This window comes from Cuculus canorus, chromosome 3 (genome assembly GCF_017976375.1).
Source record: "Cuculus canorus isolate bCucCan1 chromosome 3, bCucCan1.pri, whole genome shotgun sequence".
NCBI classification, from domain to species: Eukaryota; Metazoa; Chordata; class Aves; order Cuculiformes; family Cuculidae; genus Cuculus; species Cuculus canorus.
The window spans coordinates 11,929,161-11,945,274 of record NC_071403.1 but is presented as its reverse complement, the minus strand read 5'-3'; the positions used below and the strand labels follow the sequence as shown (position 1 = coordinate 11,945,274).

The 16,114-nt window shown below is 33.7% G+C and overlaps 1 protein-coding gene across 3 annotated transcripts in view; it reads left to right on the top strand.

Annotated features, from left to right (window-relative positions):
- The window catches only part of EYS (eyes shut homolog), an 880,825-nt gene that overhangs the window by 598,116 nt on the left and 266,595 nt on the right, over positions 1 to 16,114 (top strand). For all 3 annotated transcript variants that reach the window (XM_054063979.1, XM_054063978.1, XM_054063977.1), the window contains 2 exons: positions 403 to 593; positions 1,863 to 1,951. In XM_054063979.1, the coding sequence (XP_053919954.1) occupies positions 403 to 593; positions 1,863 to 1,951 (280 nt within the window). The remainder of the gene's footprint in view (positions 1 to 402; positions 594 to 1,862; positions 1,952 to 16,114) is intronic.

The following is a 16,114-nucleotide window of genomic DNA, read 5'->3' as shown; positions in this document are numbered from 1 at the left end:
CCTTTACATACTGTGAGATTTTTACAAAGACTTCAAACTCACTCATTCTCACATCAAAAATTACATGAATGCCTAGCTTTGAAAAAGTTATTCTTGACTCATGGAGAGTCAAATCTGCTAGCAAATGTTTCAAGTGCTATCATCTTCATAGCTTTTTCTTTTAGGCATTGATCCTAGTTGTCTGCTTAATGTAATTTGATCTTTATGTCTCGGTTTATTAATTCTCAACATTAATCTCTGACAGAAAAAAACAAACATCGATTTTCAGATTCATATCTGTCTCCTGGACAAGTGTAAAAGAATATCCTATGTCTTTGCTACCATTAGTGGAATAAAAAAAATCAGTGGGTGAAGAAGAAAAATATCTTCGTATACTTATATCTCTCAAAATTCTATTTACAGATTTTAGTTATGCCCGCTATTATGGTGATTCTTACCAGGAATTTCAAGGCTTGCATTTGAACACGCAAAACTTCATCCATTTGGAATTTAAGACCTATAATCCTCATGGACTCCTCCTGTTTATTGAGCAGAGCCCAGAAAGAGTAGGACACTTTTTAATTCAGCTTTTCATCAAACATGGCATCTTACAGGTAAGGTGTCAAAATCTTCCACTGAAGAAGTAATTATGTAAAAGTTAGGATATCTTTTTCTGTCTTGAGATTCTTTAGTGTTTTAAGAAAAATTGTTGTCAAACTTGGTCTCTGTTAGGATAAATTCAAGACTAATATGATTAATATGTCTCATGAGAGATGGTTCTTGAGGAAAATTGAATAGTGATTATAATTGGAATGTCTCATATAAAAATATACATTAATAGACAAAAGTAAAGAATGTAGATATTGTCTTTACACATCGTATGAATCAAGGTATATACTTAAGTGTCTATGAAAGGATATTAAAAGAGAAGTTACTTTTCTCATAATGGATCTTCCATTTTCCTGATAAAAATTTCCAAACGTTTGGCTCTAATTATGCTCTTCTGCAAGGACTGGGAAATGGCTGTCAGGAACATAGTATTTGAATTATATTTGCCTTCATGTTTAAATAATGTGATCATACTGAATAGATAAATACATTTCAAATACACAGAAAAAGAAGAAAATAACATTTTGATTTACCGTGTTTTATTATATTATGACTATCCAGAATAAATGAGATTAGTCAGGGGCAGAAAGTTATCCAGGGTTTGGAAAATGATGATGGGTTTAAGTCCGTCTTACTTGCATTCATGGTAAAGTAATGATGCAGAAAAATATTTTTCTAACGTATCATAAGCACCATAAAATATCAAAGTACTTTCATTGACAAAAATCTATTCAGAGATCCCAGTGTGCCATGTTGAAACTAATGGAATTCACTTAATCATTCACAAAGCCAGTCAATTAAGTGTAGATTTAAAGCTCGATGAACAAATGGTTCTCAGCTCACAATCAAGCTACAATTACAAACAGACAAACCATGAAATCAAGTGCTTGTTCACATTAGCATAGGAAATTAAATGGTGTTCCAAAATGCTCAAGCTTGCATGCTACATTACGTGTTTGGAAGTGTAAGGAGGCCATAAAATGGTAAGTAAAATTCACCCATGGCCAAAGTTAATTTCGACTGGGTTGCAGATGGTCAACTTCTTTGCAAATCAGGCCCATAATAGCTGATTGTACAATACACAAAGATTAAAGCATTTTCAACAGATTTCCTGATCGAGACCTTTAAAGAAACATTAGCTTTCCTCGATGTGCAAGGCAGCCTTCAGCCTTTTTTTATGAAACATTTTGTGATTTTAAAATTCAAGTTTCTAATCCTATAACTGTTTAAGTATTACAAATTGTGTAATAAAAGCATTTTTTCCCAATCTATAGTACCAATTTTTATGTGATGAAGCAGCAGTCAAAAACATCACTACTACTGCTAGATTGGATGATGGACAATGGTATAAAGTGCAAATCAGGTAAGTTTTATATTTTACTGTTGTCTCTGTTTCTAAGTGCCTCAAACCTCATCTAGGTTTGATAGTTAAGAAAATCCAGCGGTATTATTTGTCATTAGAGATAAGTGATACCTCGACGTGTGCAGTAAAATTACATTATGTCAGTGTGAACTATAATACATCTTTGCAAAGAATGTTTAAAACTATAGTACAGCTGGACAGTGCTTATCACATCATTGAAGTACTTAATGGAAACAAATTCATTCTCATTGCAATCATGTACCATAGCAAACATGAACATTCAGGCAGGGAAGCCACTGTGCAGTAGCTCCAACCTACTTAGATGAGGAAAAGGCAGAATATCTGACAATGAAACCGTGACTCTTGGAAAATAGATAGATAAACAGAAGCAGTACCATGACGTGCTGTTACTGCAACTTATATTGAAATCTATTACTTCTTTAAAATAACAATACTTGCAATTGAAGGAGGATAAAATGAAAGATAAATGAGGTAGGCAGTAGATTTTCCACAGTTTTTGTTTCCAGATTGTGTTTGTTTCCTGTCATGGCAATGCCAGTGGAAAGGTGAATATGTGTTTTAGAGTAACATAAATACTCACCATTGTAAAAATCTACAAGAAGGTTGACCCAAGCAATCACATGTGGTTATTTTACAGGAAATCAAAGGCAACTGTTGTTGTCTGAAAACAGAAGGGCATAAAAAAATAAGTAATTCTGAACTACCAATTTCTGACCTGCAAAAAATCAGCTGTACTTGATTTTGAGAGAAGGGCATTTCTACTTAAAAAAGAGAAAAAGAAAAGAATGGAAAAAAGGGAGTCGGTATTTGAGTTAGTTAAGATTTCTAGGGTGTGCTAAACTTATTACTCATTTAAACTGGAAAAGTGGAGCACTAATAAAAAGTGAATCCTTTTCAAATAGTTCTGAAGAAAAAAATTCCTTGCAGAAGGGCAGTGATGATCCGCATGTATTTTAGGGATTTTTAACCAATCGAATGTATATAGATGTATCTGAGGACCAAAAGTCTGTGCTATTACAATCTACAGCCCTTTAAGAATTTGAAAGATAAAGTTTTGCTTTCATTTTATAGGAAAATTAGGCATGAGTCCTAGGGAGCTCTCCAGATGCCTTGTTCCTACATACCGATTAAAATAGATTCAAGTCCTCTAGTGCAGCAAGAAGAAAGAAAGATAGCTGCCCGTTTGTCTCTCAGGAATAAATGACTCCCTAAAAAGTTTGTGGAAGGGTACAGAAGAAATAAAAATATTTTACTGTACTAAGCCTTTTATAAAGACACCTCTCCAAATTAAACACTTTTGCAGGGCAACTACCACTGGATTCTTCAATTCTATGGAAAGCCGTAATGGTGATTGTATCTGCTATATTGTGCCTTGCTGCTGCGGATGATGCTTGCTGCATTTCAGCTAGTGTCGTTGTCATATTTTCTCTCAGCATCGTAAACCAGCCACAAGCACCAGACCACATAGTGAGGAAAGGCAAACTAAGGCAAGGAGTGCAAGCCAGGTATTCACTGCAATTGTGCCTATTGCCCAAAAGGGAATATCATAACACCAAAGCATGCTAATGGAAGCTAAGGCCAAGTGTAAGCACCTCTCTGACCAGGAAGGAATAGAATATATCTCCATAGCACTGAGAAAAGTGGAATTCTCTAAAATGTTGAATGACATACCTAGTTGTCTTTATTTCATTGTTTGTAACTCCCGAGACCTTATTACTCTCTACAACTACCTGAAAGGAGGTTGTGGAGAGGAGGGAGCTGGCCTCTTCTCCCGAGTGACAGGGGACAGGACTAGAGGGAATGGCCTGAAGCTCCGTCAGGGGAGGTTCAGGTTGGATATCAGAAAAAAATTCTTCACAGTAAGAGTCATTGGGTACTGGAACAGGCTGCCCAGGGAGGTGGTCGAGTCGCCTTCCCTGGAGGTGTTTAAGGAACGGGTGGATGAAGTACTTAGGGACATGGTTTAGGGAGTGTTAGGAATGGTTGGACTCGATGATCCAATGGGTCCTTTCCAACCTTGTGATTCTGTGATTCTGTGATTCTGTGATTCCCTGCCAACCTCACAGTAGAGAGAGTAGAATTGGAATTTTTTTTTAGAGAAGAGCTACAAAGATGATAAAGGCATTAATCAGCTCCTGTATCAACAGTGACTAAATAATCAAAGGCTCGGAATGTCCATTAAAGACAACTGACGGTGAATAACAAAGAAGGCTAAAAGGCCCCAGGTGTCACAGAAAACGTGGATGAGGACTGGAGACACAGTCTTTTTATTCTGTTAACTAATTTAATCCATTAGAATTCTATTGTCAGTCCTTTGTTTTTTGTTTTAAGAAAGATTTAAGATCCTGAAAATAACAACAGTCTGAGTGCCTGAAGGCTCAGTATTGTAGGAGGCTTTGAGTAAAACATCTTTTCCACCAGTACTGGAGCATTAGAACTGCCGTGTCACTCACATTACTCAGGAATGCACTAACCATCATGATGTGAGTGCACATTTTATGCATTTTTCCTCAACCCTATAGAGCAGAAAATAGCTTGAATCTATAAATCAGCCTATGTCAATAGCTGGAGAGAAAAACAACCCAATTTCTGTTTCCAGTGTTCGTTTTGAGACTAAAAAAGGAGGAAGACTTATCTCCTTTCATTTGCAGAGAATGGTAATTATTTCAAGAGAGTTTAGATAAGATGGGCCAAAATGAATTTTGCTGTTGAAAGAGAAGGAATGCATAATGTTTATGGGATCCAGACTAATTAGTACACGATTATTAATTAATCACTTGAAATGGTTTTGGATGTTGTTAAAAGATTTAAAATCTGAATTGCACAGATGTCAAAAGGATTTAGTTAGAAGTTGCTTCTCTTTTTTAATGAATCTTCACATGTGCTTGAGCTAATTAAGAAAATACATGTACAGAAAAATGTAACTACTGCTTTACTTAGATTTTCTTTATTAACAATTAAATATAAGTTGTTGACAATTAGACTTGTTAAAGTCACTCTTGAAATACCTGTGTTACTTTTTTTTAGGGATTTAACATAGAATTCAATCTACTATAGAATATTACAGCGTAGTAAAACTTAGAACAACTTTGGTGAAAAATCGCCACTGCTACTTCAGCACCTGTCTAGAGCTTTGCAAACTGTTTAATCTTCACAGAGCTGATTTGTATTGAGAAAGTAATTTAAGTTTTGTATAATGGCATCTGGAAAGTTGGAAGAGTCTAGATAGGAATTTAGGTGATACTGAATACACTAATGTAGTGTGGATTATCTTTGTTCAGCACATTTTGAACATTATTATGAGCAGAAATCATGGATAACTGAAAAAAAAAAAATGACTTTGTACTAGTTTGTTGGAGGAAACTGCTCATTCTCATTACTTAAAGTATACCTAATTGTTTAGAGCCCTTTTGATGTTGGCCCTGAGATAGATTTTCGCCTTTCAAATTCACTAAAGGCAATGCATTTTAACTACTGAAGATAAGCCATCTGTGAAGAATATACTGCCTCTACAATATCATATTAAATGAAAGAAACACAGACTTAAAAGAAGTGAGTGCTATATAATAGAAGTTGAAATACAGCGAAAATTAGATAGTGATAATATCTTCTTTTTCTGCTTACAAGGGAGAATTTTACTGCTTCCTTTATGCCACAGAAATCATTCCCGGTGTGACTAAAAGAAATGTCACACCTTTTAATGTTTGCAAATAAACGTACATATTACTGTTAGGCATCACACTATATCCAGTTCTCAGAGTTCACTAGAATATTCATTTTGAAAGTAATACAACATCATTGCTGTAACACATTTTTCATGATGATGGAATACAACAATTGCAACAATTTGATAAAATTTATGCAATAATAAGAAGACTGAATGTATACCCGATCTTGAATAGTTTGATAATTTTAAATAGAATATAACTTTTTGCACCAGAAAAATCTGTATTTGTGGCGTTGAATGTTAAAACCATTGTCAAGTAGATTGTCAAGGTTTGCCTCAGAGCAGTGTCTGGGAGTTCTGTTTTACATGTAAGCCAGTGCAGTTGTTTACTAAGTTTAGCTATTAACAAAAATCATTATAGCTGTTTCACTCAAATATCTGATTGTATATGTTTGATATTCTTAAGAATGTTAGCAAGGAAGCAAAAGAGTTACAGTGAAACCGGATATGGGCAATGTCCCACAGGGATTAGATTTCTCGAGCTATTATGAATGAAATATTAAAGAGGCTCAAACATTGAGAAATCTACATATTTGGTTTTGTTGTGAAGATTACCTTACTGGCAATGCAGGGGATACTGTACCACACTCTTCTAATTTCAGCTCTTACAAATCTGCCCTCATTAATTGTTTTAAGAGTCTTCATCTTCAATCTTCATCATCAAAACAAGTTGATAAATTAACATGTATTGCAGAAAGAGAGCAAACCACAGCAACAGTATTGGAAATTTGTATTTTTTTCGTCCTCTATGATGCATTTCAATAATCATTTCAGTACTGATAACAATAGTATCTTGATTCCCTTGATTAAATAAGAAATATATTTGGTTTTACTTTTAATCTCAGATCACAATTGTCATTTGCTTAGTGAATGTATGATTTCATAAATGGATTGTGCAGTAGATGTCACTGATACAAATTTTTCTTTAAAAGGAGTCTACCCACTTTGAACTTCTTCAACTGAACATGACTATTAATTTTAGAAAACTGGTGTAGATGCTCCATCAGTCTAGAAACTAGCTGCAAAATATTGCAATTTCCCTTTTTTAAATAGTACATCATTCTTCTCATTTAGCTCATGTTTGTAATTTGAGGTTTGCACTAGACAACTATAGGACATTTAATGATTGATTGTCTTGGTTTTGAGATGTAGGTGTTTTCTGATTCCTCTAGTCAGAAAAAGATCTTTCTAATCATGCCATAATACAACATACGCTTACTCTGGAGCGTGTATATTCCTTGGTTTAGATAGCTTTTTGTGAAGGTCTGAGATGATCCATATGGTACATAATATGCTGTATTTATTATCCTTCAAGAATACACATAAAAGCTATTTTCCCAAGGGCTTTCAGACAAGTAAGATGAGCAGATGATAGATAAATTGGTTAGAAAAAAACCTGCAGATGCTTCTCTTTTTTTATTTCACTTTTACTGTAAATTCCTATTTTTATTTTGTCACAAAGGTGCCTAACACAGGCCTTGATTTTTAACATAAGTGTACATAAGTGAAGATGTCATCCATCTGTTGTTTCACGTACTCTGTAAATACCATATATCCAGCTTAATGCAAACATGCTTAATGGGCCATCTCCTCAAGAAACAGTGTAAGCCACAAGATATTAATAGTCATGGCTGCTCTGCTTAATTAATGTAGAAGTGTATTCAATATTTATGCAATGCCGTAAGTGTGTACTTGGTATAAGAGAGCTTCATGCTTTTTTTCATTTTCTGGGCCTCTCCCAAGGAAGAAAATCAATCAATTTGCATCAGCTCCAAGACGTTTGTTGAAGTACTTGGACACACCTACCGTTAAGCCTAATTTATATTTGTCACAATACAAATGATTTAAGCTGTTGGACTTCTAAACTGCCCGCTGATAGGGCCCTTACAAGCATACTTGCCTACCTATGACAGTGTTGATCTTTTTTTCAGTGTTTTTTATAATCCCTAACGCAGAATTACGAGTATACGAAATATAACAAAAGTCCTGGTTTACCTCACAATTTCTAATCTTTGTATAGTCTGAAACTTTTCCCAGCTCAATGATCCTATTTCAAAAAATTCTAGTTTATTACATTTGGTCCAATTTATTTCTGATTTACTAACACTGGCAACAAAATTACATTTCTTGCTTCCTAAATTTCACTGTATCTTTATTCGCAGTTAGGTTTTTACTAACCAGTATCCATAGCAAAGAGGCTAATTTAATGAAAGCAAAGTGATCTGAGAATATAGTTTAGAATATAGTTTAGATGTAGAGGCATTTTTATTTAACACAGAAGAAAATCTATGAAAAATTTTGAAATAAGAAAACTAATATGAAAACCTGGATTTGTAAGGTGGAAAATAGGAATGAGTGCTGAAGATTTGTGTTACACAATGATTCTACCACCGCTCACTAGCAAAGCATGGCAACATCACAATAATGGCAATTCTGGATTGAAGCAAGTGAATAAAAGCGGATTCTGATTTAGGAACAATGAGATTAAAAACAAGCATGCATCAGAAAAACACCAAATAGAGGAAAACTTCAGAAGTCATGCTAATCAGAAAATATCGTTATATGTTTTGCAATTCATTCTTCTAATGTGCGCAGTACAGTTAGAGAGAATTAATTTGATTTTAATCCTTTCACAGATAAGAAGAAGAGGGAGCTGGGCTAATAACATTCCCTCCTGTGACTAATTTTATTCATTACTCTACCTTATAAATATTTGGTAATTTAAAAGTAGCTTAATATATCCTTCTATTTGGAGGTCAAGTGTTCAAAATAAATGGTGATGCATCTTAAGAATAAATGTTCAATCAATAATTGTTTTCGGATTATACTATTTTTTTTTCTCCAAGAACATAATACTCCCTTTTTAACAGCTTAGAGCACTACACAAATAATGACTTTGTAGATGCTAGAGAGGAATAGGAATGTAAATACAAATACAACATCCAAGTAAAAATCATCAGAAGAGTTAAACAACAATAAACTTAGATAAGAAAATTCATCTATACATAGGTTGAATAGTGAGAATGTCTTCATGATACCTGATTCTGAAGAAATACTGAGGACAACAATAAGAAAGCAATAAAATTATACTTACCCCGGTTGTTTTGTGAGTAAATGTTGATTTCTGTTGCTGAAGATTATTTTTGTCTGCAAACACCAGAAATTAGTTTCACGTCCATGTATCAATACATTCTATAAATCTTAAGGATTTCAAAGTGCCAGTTTAAATCATATTTTTTTTCTGCAAAGACAACATCTCAAAATTCATTAGTAGAAGTAACTTATCAAAAAATATTATCTATTCTTTGAGGTATCATTATTGTGAAAACCCCTATGTTTTTATTTCTAGATTCACAAACTGTTCATCGTTTCATTAGTTGCAATTGCCTTTCCCTATCTTCAGTAGAAAAAGCAAAGAAACAACATGCCTTCTCTTACTGAGTGCTGCATATCACTAGATTCTGTATCTTTTTTGAGACATTGTCTCAACAATTTATGTATTTGCTGGAGGCTTTTACTCAGGGTATATCCTTAGCTGGTACTTTGTTTAAACATATTTGAATCATGTTCTACCCCATATGATCTCTACAGTAGCTCTTAACTCCATTATTCACATTATTAATTTTCTAAACTCTTCATAATTCTTTTCTCAGAATAGCCAAAATTTATCATTTTAGAGCAAATTAGATATAATATTGACTATGTTTTAAATATTTGAAATAAGTTTTACTTACAAGAAGTAACAGAATGTAACAATATTCTATTTCTGAATTATTTTTATTTGGAAAGCAGATTTAATAGATATATTAGAGACAATCCAGTAGTTTCTTTTATATGCTGAAGTGTGCTCAGCCCTTTGACTTCCTAAACAAAGTAATTTTATGTTCTCATATTTTCACATGATGTCAATGTATTTTATACAATGTATGTATATTAATTAAGACTAAATACACCAGACACCACAAAGGAAAAAAAAAAACAGTGTAGTATGTGGAGAATATTTTATAGATTTTCGCTTCCCCTCTATGGATGAACATATTACATCATTTGAACACTAGAGAATAACACAGATTACCATTTATATCTAAGATAAAATTTCTAAAACTTTTTTATTTTAGAGTTACAAACCAGAAGGAAAATCTCATTTGACCAGCAACAGACCACTAGGTTGACCTCTTCTATGTCATAAACGATCAATCTTTTTTTTTTTTTCTTAAAGCCACAGACTTCAGTTGAATCGAACTTTTCCATTTCTTAAATATTTTCCTAAGATATATTCTCCTGTGATCACCTTTTCCTAAACCCAGAGTATCAGTGAGGAATTTATGTATCCAAATGATTCCAACTGGCAAACCCCAGCCAGTACTACAGTGAAAAGTTGAAAACAAAAGCTGGGTAAAGATTCTTTTCTGACCCTACTAACCTTATATCTCAAATATGTGACCCTGAGTATATGAACAAGTGGTAACAGGCATCCAAGAGGTGTAATTCACCCTGACCTCAAAGATTTTTTTTACCTGTTAGAGATCCTTTCATCACAAAACCCAAGCTCTGCTTGAGAGAGATGTCCCAGAAAATAGAGAAACAAAAATAATTATCCATTTCTGTACTGCTCATAACATAAATATGTTATGAGACATTGCCCATTACATCCAGAAGCCCAAAACCATAATTTTTATGAAAATCCTTATACTGAGGCAGATATGAGGCAGCTTGAGTATTTGAAAGATGATGCAATCCATCCTTTTCTCACTAAAGAAAGAGGGATATGCAGAGAGTGGGAAAAGTAGTATAGCTGTCTTCTTTATTCAGACAGAGCTCTATGAATACTGTACATTGTAACTCTTATTTAGTTAGAAGGAAGCAGTCTTTCTACTTCATCCTGCATGATTTCCTTTCACTCAGAGTAATCTGGAGGCAGGAAAATTGCTCTTTTTCTGAAAGCAAATAAGCTTTGTCTCCCCAAAGGACAGGATGGAGCTTGCAGAGAGTCTGCAGCAACAGCACAGACTGGGAAAATCCCGTAAGAGAAAACAGAATCTGCCTGCTGTAGGAAGTAAGCACTATGGTCAGCCTTATCATGGAAGGAATACTGTTGTTCAGGACCAACAGTATATAGTAAAGAACTTATTCAAGGCACATAACATAATTTATTCAAGGAAATGATACTTATTTCTACATTTTCTTTATTTAAAAAGTTACCTTTAAAAATTGGATTATGTTGTGCTCTAAACAAAGTCTATCATTAAAGAGGGGGCTTCTTGTATGTCTTTCTGGAGAAGTCACTTCAACAAAAGAGGGAAAATTCAAATTATCTTTAAAGGGAGACTGTTGGCCTCAGATAGATCTGGGGTTATTTTCCATGTTCAGGGTGCTTTGTTCTCCATCACGGTTTTTCTTTTTTTTTTAATCAAGCTACTGTCTGAGGCTGATGTGGCCAGAGTTCATATAGAGAACTGATCCAGTTAAAATTAACATGAACTTATTAATTTTGAACTTTGTATAGTAAAGATCTCAGTTCTGCATTGCCAGACATGTCAGAATACCCTTTGCTATTCTGAATTCTCTACAAGTGCTTTTTTCATTCAACAAGAACTACGATTTCACAGAGAAAGAAGGAATAGTGGAAAGGGACAAAACCTAGAAATTATGACAGAGAAACTGGTATTAATTTTTTTTAGATCATGCAGTTCATTTACAGAAATTGAGAATAATGAAAGTAGACTTTCTCCTTTGCACATCTGTCTCAGCATTCAATACAATCTGCTCAAATCAAATCTAGTAGAAAAAAAGATCAAAACTAAGTGCATTTGTTTACAGCTAAATAAAATAGCATGATTATATTTTGCACCAATGCGATCTGAAAAATCTTAACTGGAACTAAAAAACTTCAGGAAATCAAAGCTCAATATTTTGTGCATGTTTTTTGTATTCCACAAAGAGTGACTGTTTTTCATAGACTTATATAAGTCAACAGAGAATAAACAACTGCCTTTTCCTAACAATGTAATTGAATGCAATGGATTTAATTATACTAAATTGATCATAATAACAGTTAATAGCAACTTAATACCACCAATTAGTTTGATACAAACTGATGGTTTACAGCTTTTTTAAGATAAAAGCTTAATTAGTTAGTCGTGCCACATCTTGGGTACAAATCACTTTCTACATCTTTTCAGAACTCTGCCATCAAAGGAGACATTCAGAAGTTAAAATTTAGAATCATCAAAGGGACAGTCTGTTGTGTGTAGCAATCTATTCTTGCTCAGATTATTTAACAAAATAAATACTAAAAATGTTTCTGTCATTGCTGCTTCTCTCACTTTGGATCTCAAAAGAGCTCATTAGTCTCACGTCTAAGAAAGGAAATTTTCTACTTTAACTTCTGAAACAACTTACTGTGGGATAGAAACATATAAACAGTAGAGTAAGACTCTAATATCACTCGACAATTCAAAAACTTTGTTCTATATTACTTTCTGAAGCACATCGGAGATTCCTTACTGGTACTAAAAATGCGTCCAGTGTTCCGTGGCTGCCAGCTGCCTTAGTCCCGTGTCAGAAGCAAAGAAATTATATTGAGGAGAACACAGATTAGGTATGGAGACCAGAAATAATGCTGGTCTGCAGAATACATGTAAATATGAATTCTTACTGTGTAATTGTGTTCTCATTCAGTGCAGTCTTTCGGTCTTACTCAAGACAGTATGACAGTATTATAACTCTTGATCCAACTCTAAACTGGCCACTTTCTAAGTGCTTGAATACAGTACTCTGATTTGGGCCAAGATGACACTTCATTTACATCTACATTGAGTTGAAATAAATGCATACTCTTTTCTAAGTTTGTTTCTGTAAATAGCATTTAATGTTGTTACAATGTCAGCTGCAGGAAACATGAAGCTTTCACAATTGCAAAGACAGAAATGGCCAGAGGCATAGATTATTGAGTTTTTTCTAACTAAATCTATATTAGTAAATAAAACTGAAATCTGAAGACTGTTTTCTGGGTCTGAGGCCAACTGGCAGATCCCAGGTCGCGTTTATAAAATTATTTACTGCAAAATAGGTTGGCAGCGTTTAAACTAGGAATGATTCCTGAATTGCACTACTTAGTGAACGTTTTAGTTTCAGAACTGAAGGTGATAGTTAGGCTGAGTGGTAAATGTAAGAGGAACTGTGATAACTTCATAAAAGTTTAGTCTTTATCATGTGTCAGGATTTGATTATTATGCGTCTGGATTTGACTCATGTTGCAGAACTTTTCAATTCAATAATATGTGTAACCTCTGTGAAAAGAATAAGAGGATACAATATCTATTCTTTCTTTAGACTATGAAACAAAGATTATTTTTCCCTCTACTATTAGAGCAATTTACATGATACCTTATTATTAGCTTCTATGTTCTTATTTATTTAGTTAAATCACTCTCTAAGGCCAGACTAGGAAGGCAGCTCCAGGTCTTGGAAATATGAGTCTATTGTCAGAAAGAATGAGGGAAAAAAAATTGTTGTTGACTCATTAGTTCATCTGCAACATGAAAGTGTGTGTTACTTGGTGTCACTGCAGGACATAGTCAGCAACAACAGATGTAAGCAGTCTAACCTGATGTATCTTACTGCAGACTGAAAATTTAATAACTCTGAGAGTAACCTGTATATTTAAATATTTAAATATCAATAAATCTTCTGAGGGTAACATGAGATTCTGCCTTATTCTTTCAATATTATTGCTACAGGGCTGGGTTTGTTTGGATTTTTTTGTTTGTTTTCTTTTTTTTATTTTTGCTACATAGATCTTCTCCAGAAAGACATCCCAGGATTGTAGAATAATAGGACAATTCAGACTAGAAGTGACTATGGGAGGTCTCTAGTCCAAACTCCTGCTCAAAGCAGGGCCAGTGAAGGGAGCAGATCACATGCTCAGGGCTTTATTCGACTGCATTTTGAAAACCTCCTTGTCTGAAACCTGCTAACCTCTTTGAGCAGAGAGGTCCAGATGTTCTAATATTAAGGTTGTCTCAAACACCCTTGCAAAGCCTTAAGGTTTTAAAAACCATCACTGTGTCAAAATACATCCCACTTTTTAAAAGTGCATAAAGAATATACAGCTCTCAATTCTCTGTGACAATAAGTCTATACTCTGTAATAATTTTACAGAAATAAGTGCTCTACTGCAAATTTTGGTTTGAGCATGAAACCAGAAAATTAAATCTACTAGATACTGGGTGAAAACTAAGGGGAGTAAGAGTTGGCTTTGATTTTTTTAAGCTAAGAAATCTGCAAAATAATAATTAAATGCAGCAAAAATTAAATATGTTTCTAAGCTTTATTTAATCAAAGAGTTGTCTTCAATAATATCTGAGAATTTACGGCTTTTTTTTAATATACGCTAATATAAATTAATTCTCACAGAGAGCAAATCAAATTTGATATATCTGTTGCAAACCTACAGGTTTTATTTAATAGATTGAATGCTAACATTACATCCTAAATAGTTTAAGGGTGATTAGTGAGTTGTTTATTGCTGTTCAGCATGATCACAGTTGAAGTGACATTGTTAGAGATGGGTAAAAGATTTGATCTTGTTTCTAGAACAAGAAATTTTCCTATCTTATCATGAAAACTAGATTAAACAAGCTTTATTCTCAGTGAGGCTGCACAACATGACTGACAATTCTTTCTCTAGATGCCCCCCTTTCCCTCCTCCTCTTTCTCATTTGTCTTATTAACTTTTTATCATTTTATGATAGTCCCAAACATGTCATTTAATCATCACTATCAAATGTCAGCAAGTAAGGGCAGTATGTAAAAGGATTTGGTTTTCATGTAGACATTGTCATGTTTGGGTACCGTTATCCCAACACTCATCAAGTTATTATCTGACCTTTCCATCCTTCTAATCTGAGATGCATTGGGCAATGGATTCAATACTGTTTAGACAGAACTCATCTTCAGGTTATATTTAATAAGCCACTATTTAATCATTACATTTATGTCAGTACATATGAGGAATCTGTGAACTATTACTGCTGGGTTGGACTGAGGCACAATTACTAGTAGCTTACCCTGCAAAAGTGCTTGAGAGTTGCTGTATGCATTTCCCCATTTATAATTATGCAAAAAGCTCTTTCTTTTTGCTTGACCTTTAAAAGACCCAGTGTGGTGATTTTAGAAAAAGGATTTTAGAAACCTGATAGAAATCTTACAGAGTACAGAGATGAGCTGGTGATTGTATCATCAGCAAATGCTAAAAAATAATGGTTTAAGCTTGTTATTCTAATTTGACCAGACCTTGCTATATTCAGTCAGCACAACCAAAGGGGCATAGCTGACATTCTAACAAGCTTAGGGCGAAGGCAGCTCACGCTATTGAATTGCATTAACTTGTTTTCTGACATAAAGCGCAGGAAATTAATTTCAGAATACATTTATGTGTGCACACAAAAATACCTCTGCATATCCATCATATAAACTACTAAGGACAAGCTAACAAATTTGTCTAAAGCTAACATGAAAAGAACTACATTTATAAATAAGATGTTTGTGCAATATCATTATATACATGGTAATGTAAGCAGTTACAACATTAGCATCTCAAAATGTGTAGAAGAAATAGTAATTTTTAAAAAAATAAAATAATTTATTTGGGCAGCTATCCTTTATTTAGTGTATCTGTTCATTAGGTGTTTTTTCAAAAAATAAGCAGCCTGTCATCTCCCTTCCTGACCTTTTTCCACTGCAATCTAAAGAATTATGTTGAGTTCAAACAACCCTGATCTGCAATATTTCAGAAAGATTGCTGTCTTATTAGTATGCCTTTATACACAAATATCCTATCTTTTTATCAAAAAGAAGAAATTTTAGCCGTTTTAAATATTTTCTTCCTTAGAACTCTCCTCAAATCTTTCTGCTATAGAATGAGTACATCCAAGATACCACACTGCTTTCAAGCCTTAGGAAAATCTACTTGACCATTGCAAACTACCTGGCTACTGAGAATGCGTGTATAACTTACATATATTACCAGCAAACTTCCTTTGTAAGCAAATAATGAAAATGGTACACTGCAGAATCTTATGTATGTGTTTAGACATGCAACCATTTTATAATATCCTACAAATGCGGTAGGAAAATATTTTCCGTGATTGCAGTTCTGGCAATAATTTTCTCCTTCATTTTCTTTTTCATGTTAGCCATTAATTAGCAAGTTTAAAAAAATTTTGTAAAAATTGAGGTAAAAAAATGAAAAATCCCCTTAAGAAGTTTATTTTTAGTCCACAGAATTAAAATTCCAATTTATTTCTCTTCTTTAACACTGATTTTAAAAACAAACCAAAACTTCATATGAACATATTTACCATAAAATGGATAAGCCATTTTTCTTGCAAAAACTTTTATAATCGTATCTG